The sequence below is a fragment of the Parus major genome, chromosome 2, assembly GCF_001522545.3.
Source record: "Parus major isolate Abel chromosome 2, Parus_major1.1, whole genome shotgun sequence".
Classification (NCBI taxonomy): Eukaryota; Metazoa; Chordata; class Aves; order Passeriformes; family Paridae; genus Parus; species Parus major.
The window spans coordinates 130,076,519-130,102,536 of NC_031769.1; the positions used below are offsets into that span (position 1 = coordinate 130,076,519).

Sequence of the window (26,018 nt, forward strand, 5' to 3'; positions counted from 1 at the left end):
GACAGCGGCGGCAGCGGCCTCACGGGTGAGATCCCGGGGGACAGCGGCGGCAGCGGCCTCACGGGTGAGATCCCGGGGGGCAGCGGCAGCAGCGGCCTCACGGGTGAGATCCCGGGGGACAGCGGCGGCAGCGGCCTCACGGGTGAGATCCCGGGGGACAGCGGCGGCAGCGGCCTCACGGGTGAGATCCCGGGGAGCAGCGCCGGGGCCGCCGGGCCCGGCCGGGGCCTGTGGCCGCCGCGCCGTTACCATGGCGCTGTAAACACGGCCCGGGCAGTGCCCGGCCCGGCCCCGCGCTCCCTCAGGGAGGACAGTCCCAGAGGAGGTGCCTGAGAAGCAGAAATCTGAGGACACTTGGAGCCAGAAATGAAACGAAACACTCTCAGAATGTTAGTTTCTGCCCTTGGCTCCAGCATGTAAGAAAAAGTCACGTTTCTGGTGGGATCAGCGAAAGCTGTGTGCAGAGAAGGAATTTGGGGTCCTATATGAGGATTTCAGAGGGATTTAGGTGTTTCACAACTGGGATCTGAAAACCATCCTACCTTGCAAGTAACTTATCCTAGAACTGCATAAATCCTTCAGGATTTTTTTGGCATGAAAGTTCACTCAAAGGTTCTCTGCCTCTGCTTGTTTCCAGACCAGCACTTCTTTTAGTAGCTTGGCAAAAATCCCACTGGGATGAGTTGTACAAGATGTCATGGATGCAAGGTACACGAAGGGCTCCTTTGAGAAGCCACATCCATCAGCTGGACTTGGGAAGTGCCCAAAAGGGACTAAGACCTTGCCATTCCCAGAAAACTATAATTTGTATCCCCCTTCACAGAGCAGAGTAGTATATCCAGTTGTAACACTCAACTGTGAAAAAAAGTTTTATTTTAACTCATATATGACTTTGGTAGAATCCATGGTTAAGTAAAAACAGAACAAATGCACATGCCCAGGGACTGCAGCTTAAAGTCCAGAAGCCGATGAGTGTTAATAATGAACAAGCAGCAAATCTGTTACCATAGAGGCAGGGAAAATGGCTTCATCTCCTAGAAACATTATATTTAGCACCCTCTAGTCCAGATGTGCATTCCCACTCCAGGGGATGCCTGCTCAAATAGAATCATTGGTCTAGTTACTAAATGGCAGAATAATACTTCTTCTATTTGTCTTAATGGAGTATTGTTAGCTGTGTAATTAGATTTTAAGGGTGGTTTGGGTCAAGGGGTGAGAGGGTGGGGGGTGTCCCTTAAGGGGACAATAGTATTTCCAAAGACCAGAAAGAGAAGCTGAATAATGTGTTATTCAAGATATGCATTTCAGGCAAATGTTTCATATATATATATGTATGTGTGTGTGTGTGTGTGTGTGTGTGTGTATCTGGAGAGAATATTCAACAGAAGTAAAGAATATAATATGAAGATTCAGACAAGTTAGCTATGGACAATTTAAATATCAGTCTTCTGATGAAGTATTAACTGTTCTTATATTTTCTTATATTAATCTATATAGAATACTGATTCTATTCAATAAGACATGACAAACTAAGTCAACATTGAATTTCCTAGTGCTGTGTATCAGGACATATTTTGTTGTCACTATGAAATACTTCAAATAGGTATACTTAATGTATATGTAAGAGAAATATGCATAAAAGCCCATAAAATGAAAAGTTAAACCTTTCCAGCAGGTAGAATTGTACTCCATTGTATTATGAACCTGGATTGTCTCATAACCAAATGTCTTAATATGATTTTAAATGTTTAAGCTAATGTTCATTCCACTCATTTTCCCCCTGCCCCTCTTTCTTTCTAATGTAGGTATAAACACAGTCTGCAGTGTGTAACTTTCTCCTAAACTTCCCTAATTGCTTGCAATTTTTGAAGAAAAAACAACAGAAACATGATGAATGAACCTTTTTTTTTTAATTAGAAGTGGAAGTTGCAAGACAGCTCAGAAACAACTGAAGTCTGGAAACGAGTTGATTAAGAAAAATAAAATTGGAAAGGTCCCTTTCCTATCCTTCTGTCATCAGGTATATAAAACTCTTAGGTCTTTGTGCTGTTTCAATGTGCTTCAAAAATTACATTTAGGATTAAGCTCATCAGAAAATACACATTGTACTCACTCATGGAGAATCTATTAGCAGTCATCATCACTTTTTCATTATCTTAGTTAACAACACAAATTTAGGTCAAATACCTCATGTGTGTTCATTTTGCTCCTGATTTTATATTGCCAGTTAAAAGTTCACCAGCTAGTGAAGCTGAGATATAAAGATCAAGCTACTTTTTCTCCATTTTCACCTTTTTCTTTCCATGCTCTTATTTTATTTTAATTTTTATTATTATTTAGCTTAACAGACCTCCAGGCCTACAGGATGTTTCATAAACATAGTTAATATTTATCCCAAAAAACATCTTACTCTGTAGTAAAGAGGAATGGTTAGACAGGATGGGGAATAAGTTCTAAAAAAGGAGATACCTATAAAATACTGAACAAAAGAAAGAAAAACCACTAAAAGTAGATTTAACGTTGTTAGAAATTTTAGAAAATAGTAATCTATAAGAAGGCCATCACATCACTGCTGAAGAGGCTGCACTGGAAAACAAATGGAAGGAAAATGTCAGCTGGTCCACTTCATACCTGCTGGCATTTCCATCCTCCACTTATTTATGAAGAACCATTTGGAGAGGTGAACTTTCAGCCAAGACTTTAATCTGTCCTCCACAAATCTCTGGGATTTATGCTTTCAGCCATTTATCAGGGTAAGGATTTCAATGTATTACCCAGGCAAAGCAGATCAAAACTGCTGAGACAACTTTGCCCTCAAAGAACCACATGTATAAGCTATGCCAGCTTGCTGGATGAACAAGCTTCCTTGGAACTCAGGTACAGACAAAACATAAACTGTGTTTCTTTACTAAATCCAAGTGCACACTTGTACTTGATTCCTGGCAGTGGTCATATTGAAGTAATGAATTTCCACATAATTAATTATGCATTCAAAAGGTAGCAAATACTCATAACAAAAATGCTGATACAGCTCTAGAGAGATACTCAGGGACAGCTATTGATTTTCCATTTTCCAACACCCCATCTCACACATAAGTGGGCATTTCTTGCTGTGGTACCTTTAATACCTAAATATTTTTACAGAAATCTGACTTCAGTTGAACATTACTAGAGTTTCTTTTTCAGATGATTACCACAGAGATTTTAGTTTTGCATCTGGTAGCTGCAATCACATACACTGAAAACAGGTGCTAGGAAACCTATTTAAATATTGACTGCAGAAGTGCCAAATTTGGAATCAGATCGCAAGAGGAAGCAAAAGTCCAGTGTCAGACGGCTGGCCCTTAAATGCCTTAAATTATTCTGCTGGCAAAAACACAGAGGCTGCCTGTGGTGATGATATGGCCTCTGTGTTGAATCTGATAGTCCCAGTTTACAGGCACAGTTTAATGCAATTCTGTTGCTGTCAGAAAAAATTAGTGCAAACACCTGAGGAAACTGTTATTGGGAATATGAGCAGTCAAAAGAATTTGAAAAGGAGAGAAATAATATTCCTGAAGATAGTCTAGGTTAAAAGCAAAAAAGCAAGTGCTTAAAAATAAAATAAGAGAGGTCAATAGCATCCTGGCCTATATCAGGAATAGTGTGGACAGTAGGTCCAGCACAGTACTGTCCCTCTGTACTTGGCACTGGTGAGGACACACCTCAAATGCTGTGTCCAGTTCTGAGCCCCTCACTTACAAGGATATTGACGTGCTGGAGAGTGTCCAGAGAAGGGCAGTGGAGGTGGGGAATTGTTTACAGCACAGGTCCCATGAGCTTTTCAACCTAAACAATTCTATGATTCCAGAAACAGTAAAGGAAGAAAGACAGCTTTGGGCTATCAACATCAGAAACCTTTAATTGGAGGAGACTTTCAGAGGGAAATCCAAAGAGCTTTACCTGTACAGAAGTCTTTATTCAGATAGTCACTGGAGAATACTTCTTGACTTGTCCATGTTGCCAATGGCCCAAGGATTCCTGTAATAATCCTGTTCTGTCAGGACAATGTAGAGGTGTCTTATCAAATTTAAAGGCTTTAAGTAAGGTTTGACTTCCATTTGCTTAATATGAGACTTGAATAACATTAGGGGAATACAGAGACAAACCTGGAAGACTAATTTGGAATTTGGAAGGACTGCTTAGCAATTTGTGATATACATTTGTACTCTTACTACCTCCTACATGCCAAGTAGTGTGTATGCCTCCTGCATGCACACCTGAAGTCATCTGAGTCCTTCATCAATTTCTATTTGTGTGTTAAGAATAACTCCTAGAGCTTTAGGAGAATGTCACACTACCTTTCCTAATTTTGGAAAGGAGCATTAACATTTAATTGAAAACCAATTTAGCAAGATTATGAAATAAAATTATTTGAAATAATAATATAAATAGAGAAATTTAGAAATTATTATTATAAATAAAATATTAGAATTAAAGTAATTCTGCAAAGACAGAATGAAAGTCAGGGAAGAATTACTAGAGCCACAGCTATCAAACCACATACAAGATAAAAACATTGGCATGGTGCATTAAGTCTACAGCAAGGCAGAGAATTTTTTGCTACCAGCCCTACAACAGTTAATGCAGCGTATCTTTCAGCTGAAACGTAGATACAGATCAGAAGAAACTATGACAGTCATTTCTCACAGAGATTTCACTGTCACAGGATGTATCCAAAGTTTTGGCACTATATACAAAAGATTGCATTGTTATTGTCAATTATCTATTTTCCATGTAGATTAACTGAAGTCATGATTTGTAATACATTTTGGCTGCACTAATTTAAGCCTTTTGAATGTACTACCACTTCCTACTTCTAGCTGCACAAATAGATTTCATGACTTTTTTTTTTTTTTTTTTCCTGGGGTTACTCACAGTTTGGTTTATGTCAGGTCAGTTTCTTGATCATGGTTTAATAGATGTTCTAGTCCACCAAAGGTCCAGTGTAAGAGACATAAATACAAAGCTCCAGCAAATAGCAATAGCATATGCCAATAATCTCAAATGTCCTTCAGCAGATCATCTCCTGGCAGTAGGTGTCAAATACCAATGAGAAACACTAAATGCTTGTCTTCCCTTTCTTGCTATCAAGCAGGTGTCAACAGCAGCCCCCAAACCCAGGATTCCACAGCTGAGTTATCCAAGTGAAATATTACTGATGCATCAAATCTGGATAGCAGCAGTGCTGTTTGACACAAAACATCTCACTGATGACCAGTTCCCACATTTTTGTTACACTGCTGTGGCTGGTGTAGAGGTCTATAATGAAATAGACTGGGAGACTGATCAAATAGAAAAAAAAGAATCAGGAGGAAAAAAAGAAAAATATTTCATTTCCTCCAAGAAAACAGCAGTATCTACTCAATAGGTGCTGAGAATTGTATGAGAATCCATAACTGAAAGGTGCTCCTTAAGATTTCAGTAATGCTTCAAAAAAGCACCCAAAAGTTATAGCCATCTTATTTCGTAGGTATTTTACTTTCCTAACTATCTGTTGTTCTCATAGATTCCAGAAGTACCTAGTTAAAAAATAAGAACACTTGAAGTTACCAAATTCCCACCCAGTCTTCATTAAACAGACAAAAAAAAAAACAAAACAAACCCCCCCCCCCAAAAAAAAAACAAACCAAAAAAACACCACCTAAATGCCATCATTCTGACATTGTTTCAAATATGTTACATGGGAATACTTAGACTTATCCAATCTGAGTACAAAAAAAAGTTAATATTTTCCCTTTCTTGTTTCATAAAGCCTTCAGAACATCAATTAAGTATGAATAAAATGCATACAATGTTTTTCCTGTGGTTATTTAAAAATCATGATAGGGGAGGAACTCGTACAGTATTCATACATCATAAAACCATATTGGATTTTATTATCAAACATTTTCTGTACTTGGGGAATAAAGCCCAGAGCTTGGAGCTCCTGAAACTACAAATTCTCAAATGCTTTAAGTGCAACACTTGCGTGAAAGAGTTGTTTTGTACTCTGGCATGGAGACTGCTGGATAATCCAAGTCTGTGGCTGCAAGAGGAATGGAGCCAGGAGGCACAGTTCAGGCCAGTCTATAATTCCACAATCTTGCTTGGTCGCTGTATGACCTGGCTGTGGCCCAGCACAGCTTCACCTTGTAAAGGAGGCCCCAGAGAAGTAATACCAGTGGAATTGCTTCCCAGGACGCCCACTCCTCCTGTAGATTTTGGTATACAGCTTCCGGGGGCAGGAATTATGGGCACCACTGCTTTAAGCCACTTAAAATATTTTGCATTTGTAACGTCGAGTTAATGTGCATGGGTTAAAGAGGGAAGGAAAACTAGAATTCTGTTCTGTAAGAAAAACCTTTGGTGCCCCCTTGTGATATTTTATTATCAGCATTTGAAATTAAGGGCTATTTTCACAGAGGAAAGCAGTTCAACATTAAGATAATTTCACATTTAAGTAAGTTAATTGAGCAAAGCATTTGAAGAATTAGTTTGTTTTATTGGTATCTATTCTGTTTTATATGACATTCTCCCTGGACCACTTTATGATAATTATTTAAGGCAGGAAAAAAGTCCAGAACAGGAACTTAAAACAATGTCCCAGTGAGCATTGCTGTTTGGAGCAGAAAAATCCCACTGTACTTTCTCACATACCTATTTGGGATACAGAGTCTTGAACATTTTCATAACAGAAGCACTTCCAGCAGAAATGCTGAAAGGTAAGTGCATCCCCATAATTGGTTTTGTACATCACAACAGAGTACACAAGGGCAAAAGGATAAAGGAAAATGAAGACTAACATTTCAATATTCATGGGAGTGCTACTTTTGTACAAATCTTTCAAAAAGAGGAGAGAATGTTTGCAACACAAGCAGAACAAATTTTTAAAAGCAAAAAATGTTGTTATGGCTACCATCTCCAAGCATCTAATCTATGAAAATGGGAACCAGGAAAATGTGATATATCCTAACCAGAGGAAAATTTTATTTCATAGTCCAGTGGTCTAAATATAAGCTGGGTACTGTGGTACTGAGTCCTGGCAGAACAAAGCATTTATAGAAGATGTGTTCCTCATGGCTCTAATAATGTATTACACTGCTATTATTACTAGGTCCCCTGCCCCTCTGCTACCACTGTCCACCCCGCAGCGGCCAGGGAGGCAGGGAAGGTAGATTAGCTTCCAAAGGAGACCCTAAAAACGAGGCTCTTTCCCTTTGCTGAGATGGCAGTCGTAGCTTTATTTCCTGGGATCTTTCAGGGTGAATTTGCAGAAGGGAAAGAGGAAGAGGTATCGATAAGCAGTCCTTTTTCTAGACAGGGAAAAGGGGTGTGGGGGATTTACACAACCAATAAGGGGAACTGGGGAGAACAAGATAAGGAAAAGAACTTGAAAGTCTACATTTTCGGGGGTACATTTTTTTGGGGTCATACCATTTCCTAACTGCATTACAACATTATACCAGCTCAGGACCTGAGGAATTTTAGTGTCTGCTCAGTGAACATGAGATAGAAGTCCTGCATTTAGGCACCAGAAGCACTTCAGGATGATAATTAACTTTTTTGCTGAAGTGGAAGACCACTTTACAACTGCTGAGTAACTCAGCAATAATCTTGCAACTCCGACAACTTTTACCAAGTATTGCTATGTCTATCAAGGGTACTACTGTTTCCCAACTAACTGTCCCTTTTTTCCCAGCTACTATCCTTCTAGCACTTCAGCCGATTCTAGTTAGGACACAGTATCTATGTTTAAGTAGTTTACTGAAATAGATTTTTCACAATGAGTCCAGAGTGAAAAGCAGCAGCTGAAATACACACATGATTTTCACATCCCATTTGCCTACAGAGAGATTAAATGTGCCTACAGAATTAAGATACAAGCACTGTTTATTTCAGAATGAGTGTTTCAGAACAAGCACAGAGGGGGAAAATTAGAGGGGCTTTCAACTCCAGTCTTCAAGTCAGAAGTCTACTTTTATATGAAACCTTGAGTGTTTGACAGTACTTATAAGTTCATTAAAAATGTCATGCCATCAATATTTTCAGCCTAAGAGTTGGTTTCATTACTACTCATCCATTAGCACCCAGCTCAATAAGGTCTTACTAGCATTTAGGCTTCTGACAAGTTTGGGTAAATTCTAACAGCCTTCAGAAGCTTGTAAAAGAGAAAAAATGTGTTAAGTCTTTTTATAATGGGTATTTCAACTAATCAGAGCTCAGAAAGTAAAAACAAGCTTTGTTTTTGTTTAACTAAAAATAAACACATCATTCCCAAAAAGCAGTCAGGTTCTGCTGTGGCATCTGACAAGTGATAACAGAACCTGCTACGTATTTTGTATCAAAAACTCCCATAAGATTCAGTACAGACAAAAAATTTGCACCTGTAAAAATATATAATATAATCACATCAAATACTAAATCATCACAAGACTGAAGCAGAGAAAGAAAAAGGTCTGAAGCTTAGAAGAACAAAGTATGAGATTACAAACTTAAGTTTCAGTAAAAATTAATGGAAAAAATATTTGGATCTTTTCAAAATTTGTGAGAAGAATGTGGGAGTACTACACCAAATGACTGAACTGTGACTGTGCAGAAGACTGATATGAGAAATGCTTATCTTAGTATGCATTGGTCAAACAATTCCTTGTAGAGAAAAGAAAGCCACATTATAATCCTTGTTCTTGAGGGGGCTTCACTTGAAATACTGGTTGAATTGAATCAAAGAATACATTCCAGCAGAAACTGTGAGGAGCTGTTAGACACATCTGTTGTTAGATTATCTTAAGAGATGAGACTAAATTCAGAGGATTTCTGTGCTCTGAAAGATTGTGAAAGAACAATCATAATATTGGGGAAGAGAAGTCTAAGGGGAGGATCAAATATACAGAATAGCTATTTTAATAGCAATGCTAAAAATAAGGCAGCAGGTAAAGCGACTAGTAATGTGGAGTAGGTCACCAACATGGTAATGGGACAGTATTCTACCCAGCTTTAAGACAGAACTTGATGAGTTGACACAAGAGCTTGACACTAGACTCCAGGAGTCCCTTTCTAATCTGACACTGCTGTATTTCTTGTGCCTATGAAAACAGAAATAAATTACTTCTTGTATTAATCAGCATGGCCTTAATTGCCTAAGGTGTTTCAAAGAGTAACCAATATATGGAATAGAAAAAAATTACCTGACCTATAATAGGTGTTGAGCTACTTAATTTAATGATCAAATTTTTTTATCATATTTGGCTAGTTAGTGATAAAACATACTAACATTCCCTAGGCTATAAACAATTCCAAAGATTTATAACCACTTTTTTGCCTAAGCTCTTCCATACTTGTCACCAAGGAAAGAATGATCAGAGACTTAAGTAATTTCAATTTCCTTCTCACAAACCACTTGAGGTTTATGGTTCCTGCTCCAAGAAAAAAAGATTTATGAAGTAAAATTCTTGCAGCAACATCTGTCAGCAGCAAGAGGTTACTTTCAATAATTCTATTTTAGAATTTAAACCCACAGCTCTGGCTCAAACAATCATGGTCAGAAAACAAAATTCATTCCCTGGGCATTTGTAGGCAATGTCACTCCTCCCACTATAGATCATGTCTGTCTGTCTGAAGGGAAATGGGGATTGCAAAAATAAAATTTTCAGCAGCCCAATACTAACCCAAATATTATCTTGAACATTATTCCCCATGTTCCAGAGGGAAAGACAATTCACTCCTCCCTTTCCAACAATCTGTTTCAAGTTGTAAGAAGAAATCTTGAGCTGGCGAATAATTGTGGGCAGGACATTTTAGAATACTCCTGATCATTGTCATTTCTACTCCAGGAGTACTTTTGCATCCTTATCTGTGTTAGCACCTGGCCTCAGGTTTCCAAGAATTAATTCATCCCAGTACAAAAAGAAACATGCCTTAGATTCCCTCATACTTGCAAGCTCTTTTCTGTTTTAGTTTTGTTGGAAGAGAGGTGGGGTGGGGCATCAGTTTGGGGGTTTAGTGGTGGTGTTTCTGTTCTGGGGTGGGCTGTTTGGTTTTGTGTTGGGTGCTTGTCTTTTTATGAAGAACCTAGGTTCTCCTTTGCTATTTCATCAGAGTCCAGACTCATATAGCTTTGTCATATGTGATAGACACAGCATAGAGGAAAAAAAACATACTACCAGGGACTCTTTACTGCCACTCTCCTACCCCAAATACTGAATTTCTGTCAATAAAGCAATCATATAATGAAAGTGCTTTGATTCCTTTCACCCAAATTATTAGACACTATTAGATAGCTATCATAGACCTTGTATTCTATTAATATGTAGGTAAAGAATAACATACCACTACTTTATTTCTCCCTTGTGCCAAGGAATAAAGCTAATTTTATTTTAAAACACATTTTAAAAAAAAAAATCATCAGTGTCATAGAGAATACATTTACCTAGAGATGAGAATTCTGGCTTTGCACTTCTCCCACCTCTGGTATAGCAGTGATGATTACAGAAATTTCACTCAGACTGCAGAGCATAGATTACTTCTGTAGTCACCAGATTACATTTGTGACAGACCCAACTGAGCAAGAGATGTGATTCAAGAAGACATTTTGTGAGATGGATTTAGAAGGGGAAAAAAACCCAATAAATATCTAAATATGTCAAAAGATAAAAATGTTTAAAATTGTGAAATAGGACTTAAGTAATTTTTTTTCCTTTCAAGCTTCTCCTTGTTGAATGGCTACTGTAGGCATCAAAGATACCACCTTTAAAAATAAGAAATGCCTGTACCAGAACCAATTTACTCTATCCTCTATACTCTTTCAAAAAGCTAACACAACTCTTTAATAAATATTCTCAAATGGGAAAGATACTTAATAACTGATTCTTAAATTGAATCTGAGTTCCTATATGGTTTTGCATTCAAAAGTATCTATTTCAGTAATACTTTCAGAACTATTGAACCCCATGTATTTCTGGATTGTGCTGCAACACTCCACAGCAGAGGACGAGCCAGATACTATCACTGCCTATCATAACTTTCCCATAAATTTCAATAATTAATTTAAAGGTGTTTTTTTTTTAATTGAGACATTTTAGAGGTATTGGTATTTAGCAAAGATAACATGCAGTGATGACAATAGCAGTCTGAAGTGTTATGACATGCAGTACTTACTCTGCATTGTGTTTACTATCATCCCCTATTTTATTTGGTAATTCAACAGCAAGAAGCAGAACTAATCCAAATTTTTATAAAGATAAATGACATATATTCAGATTCCTATGTAATATAACTTCTCATCTAGAAAGCCATTCATTTTAACCTTTAACAAAAAGTATTAAGCATTTCTAAAAAAGTATAGTTACTTATTGTATACCAAAGGAATAAAGAACTAATCCAATGGTTCTTTGAAACTAATTAACTTTTAAGCAGACCTTGAACACCTAAAGCTCAAAACAATTAGAGAAATACAAATATTAAACAAATCAAGTAACTTAACCATTGTCCTGTTTGCAGTCTCTTCATCTGTAATGAATGCCATTCTTCCTAAATCAAACCTATATGCACATACATCTATATTCCCTGCCTAGCCCCCAAATTCTTTGCCTCAATTGTTCCCTTAGAATAGACTGAGCAGTCTTCAAGTTGCTACCAGTCTAATCCAAGAACAAGGCAAAGACTCAAACACATAAAAGTATGGAATTGGAGTACTGGGACTTCTATTCATGCAATAAACATGATCTTCTGGCAGATATATTGGGTTGATTTCTTCTTTAATGTTAATGTTTCAATAATAGTTAATGCTAAAATTTCCACACCATTTTATTAACCATGTTGTCTCTCCTCCTTCCAAAATGATATGTAAAACTACTATCCAAAAAAAAAAAATCAAGAATGGTAAAAGTGCTAACCAAATTACAGATCACAATAGAGATGAGAAATGAGATGATGTTTCTAGAACACCCTGAAGTGAATTATCCTGGTCCATTTGGCTTAAACATACACAGATAGCATAAAAAGAAATAAAGAAAAAAGAATAAGAAAAATATCTTAGAGAATATTTGCATTTTTTAGACACTAAAAATAAAGGGATGTGTGAATAAATATTAAAAGGGGTAAAGCTTATGGTTTACTTGAAAGCTTTTGTTTTGTTTTTTTTAAATCAGACTTTTTCAAATAGCACAGTGTTAAGACTTACCTACAAATAAACACAGTAAAATAACATCAATAAAAATATAACACCAAAGACAACATCAGAGGGAGAGTCTAGAATAAGCACTCGCTGACAAGTGTTCTGCAAGATGCTTGTGACAAATGAACTCTTTGAAAGGACAAGTAGAACAGTGTAGAAGTCAATTGATGTTATAACCTTGATAGAAGCACTGCATCCATTTCTGTCACCTGCATTTCAAGCTGTTCATAATTGCTAGGATACAAACCAAAACCACACCAAAATTGTTTGAGGTCCAAGAGACAGATCAAATTAGTTTTCTAGAAGGGATTAGCATATCTAGTTCAAGAGCAAAATATATTAATTTACTTTATTAAATCTAGAGGTAGAGTGATTTCTGGATATAGATAATCCTCCTTTAGCTCAAGTAGAAGTGTGAAGGTGACCTGGTATCTGGGAGCTAAATCAAGTCAGATTGAGCATAAGGGTAAGATCACAACAGCAAAGATGATGCCACAGCATTTTTAGATACATGAATATATATAGTATCACCTAGTTTTCAACACAAAACTTTGTGAAACTCAGTACAACAGAATATCCACACAGCGTCAGTTTAGTTTATAAATTACTATTCTATTGACTTCTATTACAGAGGCTAAGAGAACAACAGATTAATTATTCCAATAAAAAATTAAGACAGGTAATATATTGGTTTTGACATATCACCATTCATATTAAAAATAGTATTTTTTGCAAATGTACATAGTGCCCCACTTTGAGACATTTTTAAAACAGTTACGGTAATTTAAAATAAATAAATATGATTTCAAAGACTTTTTTAGAAATAATTTTCTTTAATTTGTCTTTAAGACAAGAATAACATTTTTAAACTTTTATAAGATACTGTAAGCTAAATATTGAAGACTACATTTAAGACACTTTATTTAAAATCAAGATGTTAGTAAGTTCCTACCTACTACACAACAGGTAAAACAAGACAAAATATTTTTTAATGTTCATTTTTTAAAAAACATAAATATACTATGTTAATTAAGCTATATACATGAGAGATTATCTTGGTAAGTCAGCAGGAACAAATGGGATGATACTTTCAAAATGCATACCTTCAGGAAGAACAGGAACAAGATTAGGAATTTAGGGGAAGGGGAAAAGGAATTAAATGTAAGGAGCTGCATGCCTTACAAATTCAGAGTCTTTTTAAATTTCTTTTGCTTTGGGCACTTCCTGGTGGAGCATCTTTTTTATTCTTCCGTTTTGCAGATAAACTATTACATTCTTTTGACCCATGGAATGCATGCAGACATAAAATACAGAACTCAAATGCACATGCTTCTCTGCTACATAGTCCTCGTTTCTTTACCAATTGATATTTAGCAGGATATTGACATCTTGGACAGGGTTTTAGTGCTTCATCAGTGAACAGAGTTTTAGCAACCTGTAGCAAGATATGAAAAGAAAGACCCATTTAGTCTTCTAAATAAAAACGTTATAAAAACTGAAAATTAAGCATTTCTTGGATACCTACTTTCATGTATTCTTCCTGCCTACTAGCTGAGTGGGGAACAGAACTGCATCTCCTAGGTGTAAGTTCAGTGTGTGGTGTCTGCAAAATAGGAGTTCTGGCTTGAGCTTGAACAGGCCTTAGAGCAGATCTATTGAGAATATTAAGTCTTGTAGCAGCATCTTCAGCCTTCAATAAGTATTCCTGTTAGTTTATAATTATTAAAAAAAAAAAAAAGAGAAAATGGGGATTTTATTTAATTTGGGATTTGCAGCTGAATTTTACTCATTTGGGTTTTTTCTCTCTGCAACAACACAAAAGAAAATAAAATTATAGCAAGTATTTACCATTAAATGTTTACATTTAGCAAGGGATCAAGAGAGACATCATCAAAAATCAAGTCCCATGAGCAGGGTAAAAAGTAAACTGACTTTTAGCACACTCTACTGGTGCTCATGTTTGTGAATTAGGCCATCTCAATTGCAAGTGTGCATGTATCATGTGGAAGATCTGAAAAATACACTGCTGTTAATATGCTTACTTCTCTGGATGCCCCTTAAAAAACCTTCTACATATCCTTCTGATGTTCACAACTACACCATGACACAAGCAGTACTGAAAATAATCAGGAAGTAATCTAGAGCAGGTCCTACAGCACTGCAAATTACAGTGAAATGGACAGTGAGGAACAGCATGGCACAATGATATGAGCAGAGTTTAAAATCTAAAGCTAGAATTAGTCAAGGAAGAGATACTACAAGATTCTCAAGAAAGGGCAGGAGGGGTAAATAAGAGTCTTCCATGGTTGAAAGACAAGTACTTAATCTGCAGATAAGTGAAAAGCCGTAAGAGCCATTACGTTCTCCTGTCAGAATCCATCACCTACTCATTTTGGAACTGTCTCTGTCAGTTACCATTCTGTAGCTTTACAAGATGTTTCCTCTTTCCTTCTATCTTCTTTCACACTTGAAGAAAAAAAAAATCACCTTTGAGAACTATCTTACCCGAGCTGCTTCTTTCAGCTGTTTTGTGTACAACTTTCTCCTCTTATCTGCACTTCTGTCTTGTACAATTATTTCTTGCCAGCTTTTGCTTACTTTCCAAATACTAGAACAAATAAAAAATTTATCTACTTTCAATTTTTTTCAAGTGGTGCAGAAGTCATGATAGCAAGACTACCTGATAAAGATTTTTACATGGTTTCATATGCTCTTGCTCATTTTACAGACTTCTGCTATAGATTAGTTCATTATTTTGTTATGAAACACAGATCTCCTACCTTACATATCACTGTATAACAGAAGAGTCTAGAGAACAACAGCAACATAAATAGCACAGCATATATTTGACTTAAAAATTAAATTAATTTTTTCCACCATATAAGCCACTCACTAAGATTGTTTCTAGTCCCATTTGTGTTAAGAGTACTAAAAACATCTGTGCCCTTATACTTTCATCTATTTGCCCATTCCTGTTGCTAACAACAAAGAAATCAGAGTGTTATGTGAAATATAAAAGTTCCTACTGATTAGAAATTAATCTAGATTACTCATGAATCAAAATTCTTTGAGCATCTTTGTGGTTAGAAATAACTGAAGAAATAAAATACACAAGAAAAGTTATAGAAAATGTATTTTGAGTCCTATGCACTACTGAGAACTTGTAATGAGAATAAAATACTTTCTAGGCTTAAAGGATTTCATCAGTATCTTTTAAAATTCACAAGTATTGTGATTTAGTTTTGAGTTTACTGATTTTCCATGTTTGTTTAGCTTTTTAATGCCCCTGTTTATTATTAGGTCTACACAGAAAGACCTACTTAATTAATGGTGAGAAAATTTTTCATTTTTTTCAGGAATGGACAAATTTTATTGACAACAGCCAGTATTCCAGAAGTTATTCTAATTCATTTGCAGAAGCACTTCTTTTTCCCTTTTTTAGTGTGTGAAACAATAGTACTTACCTGCATAGATTTTCCACTGTCAAAGCATCTAAAACTATAGCAAGAACATGTTTTAAATTTCTATCTTTTAATTCTGTTAAAATATCTAATTTTTCAAGGCCCATTTTCTTGCCAATAAGTCCAGGAAGAACATGATCTAATGCAAATATTTCTGTTCCATCAACATTCTCTGAGATTTGCTTTTGGTGTGATCTTTGTCTTTGCAAGCAAATTTCATGAACTATTTTCAGAGCTGGAGTTCTTGAGAGATCTCCATGACCTACAACCAGGTCTCCACTAGGCTGTTCTTTTAGAACTAACTCATGATCTTCACTGACAAAGTTTCTTTCTTTTGTTAATATATGCACTGAAGTAGGACTGCCATGATTATCTTCTGTCTCTGACTGGGAGCCTAGTTCCCGAAGAGTAGATAACCTTCTGACTCGCTCAAGTTTTCTTGTCTTTCTTTTACTGTCTAAAGTTTTGGAATCTTCTTTGTGCTTTTGGAAGAGCTCTTGGAAAGATCCCTCATGATCAGACAATGAGTCTCCTGATTTGTCCAAAGGAAGTGAATTATATCCACTATCTTCAGGTGTTGAAAGATCGGGGTCATTTGCTACCTTAACAGGGGAAGAGTTGATATCACATAGTCCAAAGTTTGAGTTCTCTACAGGACTGGTGATAGAAGTCAGGAATTTACCCTCACTGGCCTCAGGTAATACACTGTAAGTAGGAGTCCTAAGCACCCCATCTCTAACACTCATAAGAACATTTTCATTAAATTCATTAGTGTTACTAGCAGTGACATCCTTCCACTGAATTGGAGATAAACTTTCTGATTCTAACAATAAGGGGTCCTTACACTGGGACTCATCTAGCGTAGAAGTCCTTTGTTGTGAAAAGGAAAGCCTCTGTTTCGGAGAGTCAGGGTTAGAGTCCTCAGCTTCTGAAGTGCTAGTTGTCAGAGGTTTGTAACCTTTATCTTTTGGAGAATCTGCAACAGTTTGTGAAAGCTTTTCTTCAGAGCTCAAAACACAAGAGAATATTTTTTTCCTGATGACTCCTGAAGAACTAGGTTGTCTTTCACAGCATCCTACAGTTGTGTCAGCTTCAACAGTCTTGGGTAAAAGCAGCCTCCTACGTAGTGAGGAGCCTTTTCTACTCGATTTAGGAGTTTCAAAAAAATCCACACTTCTATTTGCTTCTCTTTCTTCTGATAAGGAGATAGAATTCAACTCTTTTTCAATAGATGGTGACCTGAGAAAGAAGGCACTTGGATGCATGTGCTCAGAATGCTCCTGTAGCAAGGATACACTTGTTAAACTCGGTGCTTCTTCAAGTTCTGCATCGGGATCTTTTACTGACTCGTTGCATCTGCTGTCCAGAAATGCTGGAATGTAACATGTGTCTTTAAAATTTGAGTATTTAAAGTTGCTCCTGGGAGATGTTAATTTATTTCTTTTAAGAATGTTGAATCTCACTGGATGACTGTCTGACATCTTCTGCTTGACACTTCAACTTTGAAAAGGAAAATACCAATGTTGTTTCTGAAACAAACAAAAACGGTCACCAAAACCCCTCAGATTAGACAGAAAGCCTTGTGTAAATCTGCCAAGATCATCAATCAGTCATAACAAAAGTATTGTCATTTGTCTCGGTAGAAACAGCGCTTATACACAAACACAAAAGTAGATAGTTAGAATGAGTGATTAAAAATGCATATTATGCTGTGAGGCAAATCAAACATATATCCAAGTTAGCTAATTGACCTGGGAGTCCTCATCTGTGGAAATGCACTTCAAATAAGCAACACAGCAATGAGAGGCTCAGTGGTGCTGAAACTGGCAACAAAACTCGCCAACATTCCAGTAGAGCCAAGATTTTCATTAGCACTCTTACTGGTTCATCCAGCAACTAACAGCTCAGTACTCAAAAATGAGCAGAAGCTTTGGTAATAGGCAAATCTAGACAAAAGGCATTTTCTCCTTGAGTAAAATAAGATTCATCGTGAAGTTACAAGTCTCCCTATTATTTAGATCACTAGAGTCCCCAGAGGGAATGAATTTGACCTATAGTCACAAAGTGAAAAGTGCTTTATATGCCTTAATATTTAAATGTTATTTTGTAAAGAAGCTCTCTACTTTTGGTCATCTCTAAGGGTAAACAGTGTTCTGAAGGCTTACATTTTCAGGAAAATGACTGACTATACACACACCAAGTACATAGAATTTAAGAGCTACTGTAGATTTTCCTAGAAAGGTTAGAAGGGGCTGATGCACACACTTAAATAAAAGATGTGGAAACAGGCTTACTTTTGCCACTCATACACTGCACAGTTTCTCTGCCCTAACCATAGTGGCATTAGGTCACTGCTTTCTACATGCAATAACAGTACAAAAGATGTTATGGCTAATGCTGTGAGAGGGCTGTTCTCACAGACACCCAACAGCTCACATCAGCACTGCAAGGCTCAAGAGTTTGAATCTGTGCCTTATACTGTGGTGTGTTGCTGGCCTCCAGAGCTGATATTCTGCACATAAAGCCTAGAATTAGCAACTGAACTTTCAAAATTGAAGTAGGAATATTTAAAGGTGGCTGCAGCACCAACTACTAAGCTATTGCTAATATCTCAACTGTGCCGTCTTAGTCTAGCCCTAAGCTACCAAATTCAAGCAATGGGAACACAAACTGACAGAGAGGTGAGGCAGAACTACTCTTTGATAATCTTGGGTCATTAATTAGCATTTTTTTACCTATATGGAAGGCACTTTTTAAGATGATTGAAATATTTTAGAAAATTCTTTGGTTTATTTTCTTCTGTAAGAAGACAGCAACAAGAGAAGCTCAAAAGGAAAAGGATGTTAAACAGCAGACTGACACCTTGGCATAAAGGCACACAATCTTGCTAATATCAGTATGAAATCAAACAGATTGAAACAAAATCCACATACATAACTGAGAAAAAAGCTTCCATCAAAGACAGGTATGTGGAAATAATTCCAAGACAACAACAAACTGAAGTCTGGCATGCTTCTTTCCCTTCTTCATTTACCTCTACAAGTACCTTACTTTCCTGTTTGTTTTCTGTCTCTGCTTTCACCTTGTTTTACACAATGAAAGCACACATAGGAAACACAAGGGCATAGCTTTAAGCTAGTGTTTAATGAATAAGATTACTTCTTTGCTACTGCAGTTCCAAGTCCAAATAGCATTTAATGTTTCATCTGTATCACTTCTCCATGTTTTAGTAGACCTTAAAGTACTGATATCCCCAACAGTGGATCCTGAGCCCACTATAGTTCAACTTATCCATCAGTGATTCGTATGAAGGGTCAGATGCCTCTTCAGCAAGTTCACTGGTGGCACAAGGCTGGGAAGAGCAGCCAATACCCCAGAGGGCTGTGCAGCCCTTCAGAAGGACCTGGACAGGCTGGAGAGATGGACAGAGAAAAACCCATATGAAACTCAAAGGCAATTGTGGCTCCCGCACCTGGTGAGGAACACCAGGAACCTGTGCAGGATTGGGGCTGATCTGCTGGGAAGCAGTTATGTGGAGAAGGTCCTGGTAGACAACAAAATGTCCATGAGCCAGCTGTGTGCCCAAGAAAGCCAAGAGTACCCTGTGGTGCATTAAGAAAAGCGTTGCCAGCTGGTCAAGGGAGGTGATCCTGACCCTCTGATCAGCCCTGTTGAGGCCTCACCTGAAGTACTGTGTCCAGTTCAGAGCTTTCCAGTTCAAGAAGGACAAAGAAATACTGGAGAGAGTCCAGTAGAACTGTGGAGATGATTAGGGGATTGGAACACCCCAGTTATGAGGAAAGGCTGAGGAAGCTGGGCCTGTGTAGCCTGGAAAAGAGACCTTATCAATGTCTATCGGTATCTGGAGGGAGGTTATCAAAAAGGATGCAGCCAGGTTCTTCCTGGTGATTCCACGTGGTAGCACAAGAGGTAATGGGCATTAAATAGTGCATAGAAAGTTCCACCTGAACATGAGAAAAAGTTCTTTACTGTGAGGATGACATAACACTGGAAGAGGCTGCCCAAAGAGCTCATGGGGTCTCCTTCTCTGGAGATATTCAAAAGCCATTTGGACACAATCCTGAGCAATGTTCTTTGAAGGCCCTACTCAAGCAGGAAAGTTGGACTAGATGATGTCCAGTTGTCTCTTCCAGTCTTACACATTCTGTGATTCCATGGTTTTAGGCAATAGGCTTAAAAGGCTTTGTCATGAACCAAAAAATGATTTTTTTCCTGTACTTTTAAAGGTATGAAATCTCTGTGAAGCACACTGCTACACTTCAGTCAATTATTCATGCTATAAGTGAAGGATCACATGAGCGTAGCTCTTCTTTTTCTAAGAAGACAAAGACCTATAAGAAATCTGGTCATAACAAAGGGGTCATTATCTTCACCAGTCTACAAGAAGAATAGAGGCTTCATTTTTATGCTGAATTTTGGAAAACTGCAGTTAGCTAGCAAATGTTGCCAATAGATATTATTTCCAAAAACGCTGATAGACAGATTTACACTGAATTATAGAGACAGCTGTTTAAAATCTCAATATCACCAAAAAACCCCTCAAACAAATGAAAAAAAACCCAAAAAACCAAAAACAACCAATCACATACCCACAATTACCTTTAAAAATATTAGTATTTCCCTTAAATACAGTCCAACTAACCACACATTTAACAAAATCCCAAAGGCTTCCAGGCTTAGAAAATTAATTTTCAGGCACATGCCGAAGAAACAACAGAAGGAAAACCTCATGCTTGCAGTTTCATTCCCAGGCATTCTATGGGACAACTGAGAAAAGAAAAAAATTTAAATATTACAGTATAAAAGAAGTTAAGAAAACTTGTGTTTCAAGTGACATAAAAATCACGCCAAAACAAGATTTTGCAGCTATAAGGGAGTTCAGAATAGCAGAGTTAATGAAATGTTGGTAACTCTAGAAGCAGCTGAATATAATGCTGTACAGAGGCCAGCGTCCGGCAGAGGGAGTTTGTGAGCTCACTGCATTGATTAGGAGGTTAGAAAATACCGCAGGATACTATAAATAAAATTGCCAATTGACACTGAGTGAATAATGATCGCCCATTAAGCTTCATTTCACCTCTTTTCTATACTTCATTCTATACCTTTCTATTAATTCATACATTTTTACATTTATTTTTACTTTACCCCCTACCCCACAATTTTGAGATCTCACATGGAGCCTTCAGCCCTGAGGCCTCCAAAATAAGGGCAGGGACATGTTGGACCTAGTCCAGAAGAGTAACATGAAAATAATCAGAGAGTGGAGCACCTCTGCTTTGAAGACAGTCTGAGACAGTGGGGGTTGCTCAGCCTGGAGAAGAAAAGCCTTCAGGGAAAAATAATTGTAGCCTTTCAGTACCAAATGGGTACTGAAGAAAACCAGAGAGGGACTTTCAAAAAGCACATTTGGTGATAAAACAAGGCAGTAAGGACTTTAAACTGAAAGAAGGAAAGTTAGGTTAGAAATTAGGAAGAAATTTTTCACTATGAGGGCAACAAGACACTGGAACAGGTTGCCCAGAGAAGTCAGGGAAGCTCCATCAATAACTGTTCAAGGTCACGTTGGATGTGGCTCAGACAACCTGATCTACTAGAAGGTGTCCCTGCCCACGGAAGGAGCTCAGAACTGGATGATCTGAAACATCCCTGACAACTCAAACCATTCTATGATTTACAGAAAACCCCAGTATACACCTCAAACTTGTATATAATTTTTTTTTCCAAAATGTATTGCTTGTACAAATTAAGCTTTAATTCAACACAAGGTCTCATTTTACAAATACAGAAGGAAAAGCCTTTCAGAGGTGCTGAACATTTCTCAGAACAAGATTCTATTCATAAGCGATGCCTAACAAGGCCTCTTATAACAACTACTTCTTATAAGCACTTCTTTTTTATCATGAGAATTTCCTCTACTAAATTTGAGCCATAACACCACACCTTTTTCATTTGGGGAACTGAAACTAGCTCTTGAAAATTCTCTTAACCTTGTCTTAGATGTCATCAAACAGATGTGCAGGGAAGAAAAGTCTAGTCACACCACTAATCTGTTTCAGAGAAAGTAACAAAATCCCTATCTACTAAGAATAGATTTATGTGCTCTGTGCATGTCTCATATTTGCTATTAATTTTGTGCTTCTCAAATAAATTTACAAATGAACTGCAAACTTTCCTGGAGTTTACTGAATAAAATAACTCATATTCAGAGACCCAAACTAAATTTAGGACAGGATTCACAGATTTAGACAAGGAATAATTTCTAGCAAGTTTAATCTTACCAAGCACCCTGAAGAGGCAAGAATGTTGGTTACTAGAAGGCAATGTAAATGGTATCTCCATCTTAGACATAAAGTCTAAGATGGAGTCACACCTGCTCCTAATAATTTATATTCCTCAGTAATAAATACAGAACACTTATGCATTAAACAGGATATTTTCTGCCTTTTTTAAAATCACTGATCACCACTGCTAACAAAGCAGATAAAGACAAAGTCTTGGTGATACAGAAGTATTTTCTCTGTTATTTAAACAGATATGGTTTCTGTAGTAAGACAGACTGCTCTTTGACCCCATAGTCATTGATGCCCTCAAAGGTAACAATACTGAGGACGACATAGACAAGTCCTATCTGCATGATGTGGGCCACTTACCCTAATTTGTGAAGCAAATTAAGATCTTCCAATGCAAAGACGCTGTATTCAAAGTATTGCTTACCCCTAGTGGAAACCTGAAGTGAGAAAGGATGTGGAGAGATGAGAGGTGTAAGAGAAACATTACCCAGCTGAGACAGCTTTCAGTCCACGTATATATATATGTGTTACCAGCAACGCCTAATTACCCAGCGATGGTGATAATTGAGATGTAGCTGAGGACCAGCACCCAAGCGTCTCTCAGTCACCTGGGATGCCGGACACGAGCAAAGCAACCGCTTCGCCCTCTCCTCTGGCAAATCAGTAGGCACAGGAGCAGAGCCTGGAGGCCGCCCTACCACCGGTGCAGCTGATGCGGCGGCGGGGCACCCCTAGCAGGGCTGGAGGGGAGGGGCAGGAGCAAAGGCGGGCTGGAGGAACTTCAGCAGCTCCCGCCGCCCGGCCCCGGGCCCGTTGCCCTTGGCGAGGAGCCGCTTGGCCTCTCCCCACCCACACCGGCCCCTCGCGTGCGGCCGCCGCCGCTTTCCCTCGCTCGGGTTTGAACTACCCGCCCTCACCAACCGCTGCCTCCCCGCCCCCTCCGCGCTCAGCTCCGGCCGGGAGCCTGAGGAGACCGGGAGTGCCCAGCCCGCTCCCCGGGGACGTGAGGGAACACCGGCGAGGTTTGCTCCGCTCCTCACGCTTTATACTTCAGCCCCGCGGCTCCCACCGCACCCAGTGCCCTGTTAAAGCTCCACTGAGTCGTTTCTGCCCCTGCCCTGCCCCTCCTGAGGCGCCCAGCTAGGGTGAGGTTTTCCCGCCTCTGCCAGAGCCCGCTCCGCTCCCTACGGCGGAGGGGAATGGGGGGCGGAGGCGCAGGGGCGCCGGCGCTAAGGGGTGGCTCAGGGGTGCCTGGGGCATTCACAGTTAATAGTCCTTATCTGTAACACAGCCTTTAAGCTTAGGTTATAAGGGTGCTAGTTAATTTGAGTTAATTAGCACCTTTTTACCTGTTAGCCTAGGACTAAAGCAGCCACAGAGCGTTTGTCAAGTATATTGTCTTCAAAGCAGTCGGGTGGCGGATCCCCGACTCCAGCATCGCGCAGGTTGTCCTCGAGTCTCCCCAGGCACTTTTTTCCGCAGAGAATCCAAGAAGGACCATTCTCCACGGCTACAGTGTACAGCACATTTTTTCACATCTTGTCCTGTCGTGAATGGCCTAAGGGCTATTCTGTTTAATTTGTTAAAAAGCTTGTAGTTATTCAGAGCCTGGCGCCTGGGTCTAATAAGAACCTATTGCTTTTGGTTTAATAAGCAAACTCCTGGCTTAAGTAACGTAACCCCTGTTCGTGGGGTTTGGCAACTTCTCAGCGTTCCCCTTTGGCAGCTCCGCTCCTCCAGCCTCTCGCAACCCTCCTGGAGTGGGCAGCCTGAGAGGGGCCCGAGGAAACAAAGGCTTAAAAATTCCCGACCCAGAGCCGGCGGAAACGGAGATTTTTAGGGAAAGAATATCGGTTTACTTGACTACAAGGTAACAGTTACGGCTAAAAAGGGAAAAGCTCTTGAAGTACCTTCCTCTTCGTTTTTAAAAAGAAAAAACATTAGAAACTTTTTTTTTAAGGTAATAGAACTTTTCTAAAAGTGCTTTCTGTAGTCTGTTCCGCAGAAAAACAGAAACCGTGTTTTTCGCAGGAACTGAATAAAATTGTTTTTCAAATATTTGCATTTATTTATAAAATACCTTCTCAGTAAAACTGGAAGCTTACTAGTGAGACATAGCAACCGCAAGTTCTGTCTCCGTTACTCAAACCTTGATGGATGCGGTCTGGATCAAAAATATCCAAGAAATTTAACAAATCGTAATTGCGACATTTTATCCAATACACCGCAGTATCATACTAGAAAGTGTTTTTTAACAAAAAAAGTTCCCCACCCAAAAACCCACCCCAACGAAAATCAAGCAAGCAAACGAAATATCAAACCAAAACAAAAAACTCCAACCAAAACCTGAGAACGCTGCTTCTAACAAGTGAAAGGAGGTAAGACATTCTGCAACACTCGCACGGCACTGGGTTACGGCTGCATTTCCTTCCGCTGTCAAAAGTACCTGTACCCCTGTGCCTTCCCCATACCGACACACAAGCCTTTCCTCCCATTTGCCTACCAGTTCCCCAAGAACTGTTTCGATTTACGGGACAGTGGGAGTCTCCCACACTCTCTGCTACGCTAAATCCAAAGGAGCATCTTGAGGGCTAGAATTTACCTGCACATGGGAGTGGGACTTACCAAAGTGCTTCTCTCGTGGATTTTATCGGAAACGGCTGAAGTAACCGAAGCTTTAAGATCTGGTAAAGCATCCTATTTTTCCAAGGGAATGTTTAAAGGATGCCAATAATCAAATAATTACGTTACTCTTTTATTAATAATGGAGACATTATTTTCACAGGACTAACTGAATTTTTCATGGAGATATTTTCAGTAAGTAATTTTAAATTTGTCGGTTTGACAAACGCGTTTTTAAATACTAATGAGCCTAGAGAAATAATACAAGGGGGGGGGGCGTGTGTGTGTGTGCGTTTATTTGCTTTTTAAAGAGTCGGTAATTTCTTACCATGCGTTTACCAAGAAAGATAGTGCTCAGACTTTCTCGTCTATTTCAACCTCTCGGTACCCACCCATACCCGCAGCTCCGTAGCGGAGGAAAGGATGTAAGTAGTAACTATAACAATACCTCTGCTTTTTACAAACAATTTTTCTTGCCGTGGTTTATTCTGGCACTCCCTAAGTTATGTTTAGCTTTTCTTCTTACAGAGCAGTGTGAAGAAGCAAGTCTAAAGTCGTTACTGTGATTTCATTACGTTTAATTTAAACACAGAATTAGGAAAACCAAAACTATTATTACCCGAGATCATTTTATGTAAGTTACAAGTCATATATGAAGGTGATTTGCTGGTAGGAGATCAATGAATTACAAGTCATTAAACCTCATCCGTATTAATTTGGATGCTTAGGAAACAATTTTTATTCAGTATTCAGACACAGGAGACCTTTCCTTAAACTAAGGAACCTTTGAATGATCTAGTAATATAAATTGGCATATTCACAAAACATAGGAGAGGAGGAGGGGAGAAATTAAACAAAGATACCTAGTTCTACAAACTCTCAGTCGAAGGTTCAAAATTCCTACCGCCAAAGAGCATGGCAAAGAGCAACCGGTGTCCTTTCAAATCTTGCCTGAACTATTTTAGTTCAGTACATCGGAAAGCGCCGACATATGAACTTCTTTTATAATGGAACCATACACTTAAAATGTGCGAAATGCATGTTTGTAGTATGTAAGTTTAGCTTCATGTGGGTACATATGATACCGACCACGGCATCAAAATATCCAGATGCCGGATTTATCCACGAATTATAGTAAAATGCTTCTGAAAACAAAGAGGAGCTTGAGGTAAAACACCTCGGTGGTTTAAAACTCCGCCGCTGTATGACCAGACCTGACGCGGGGCATTCTCTTTCCCGAGTTTGTTGAGTACAGATAAATAAAAGAATGAAAACACCGGGTACTTGGGGCTGATTTTACCCAGCCACGCAGCTGCCTACTTTCTTCATTGACAACTGACACTGCTATTCATATGGAAGCTCGCGTCTTAAAACAATCTATGTGCCTTTTCCTTTTTTTTTTTTTTTTTTTTTTTTTCTCCAGGTGGTTTA

The 26,018-nt window shown here is 38.5% G+C and overlaps 1 protein-coding gene across 1 annotated transcript; it reads right to left on the reverse strand.

Annotated features, from left to right (window-relative positions):
- Positions 1 to 13,058: 13,058 nt before the first annotated feature.
- FBXO43 (F-box protein 43) lies at positions 13,059 to 23,197 on the reverse strand. The gene is made up of 6 exons (XM_015650949.3): positions 22,514 to 23,197; positions 22,326 to 22,402; positions 15,658 to 17,183; positions 14,699 to 14,801; positions 13,719 to 13,898; positions 13,059 to 13,628 (listed from the first exon to the last, which is right to left on the reverse strand). The coding sequence occupies exons 3-6, from the start codon at positions 17,133 to 17,135 to the stop codon at positions 13,380 to 13,382; spliced, it is 2,010 nt and encodes a 669-aa protein (XP_015506435.1). The 5' UTR covers positions 17,136 to 17,183; positions 22,326 to 22,402; positions 22,514 to 23,197; the 3' UTR covers positions 13,059 to 13,379.
- Between the last annotated feature and the right edge of the window lie 2,821 nt (positions 23,198 to 26,018).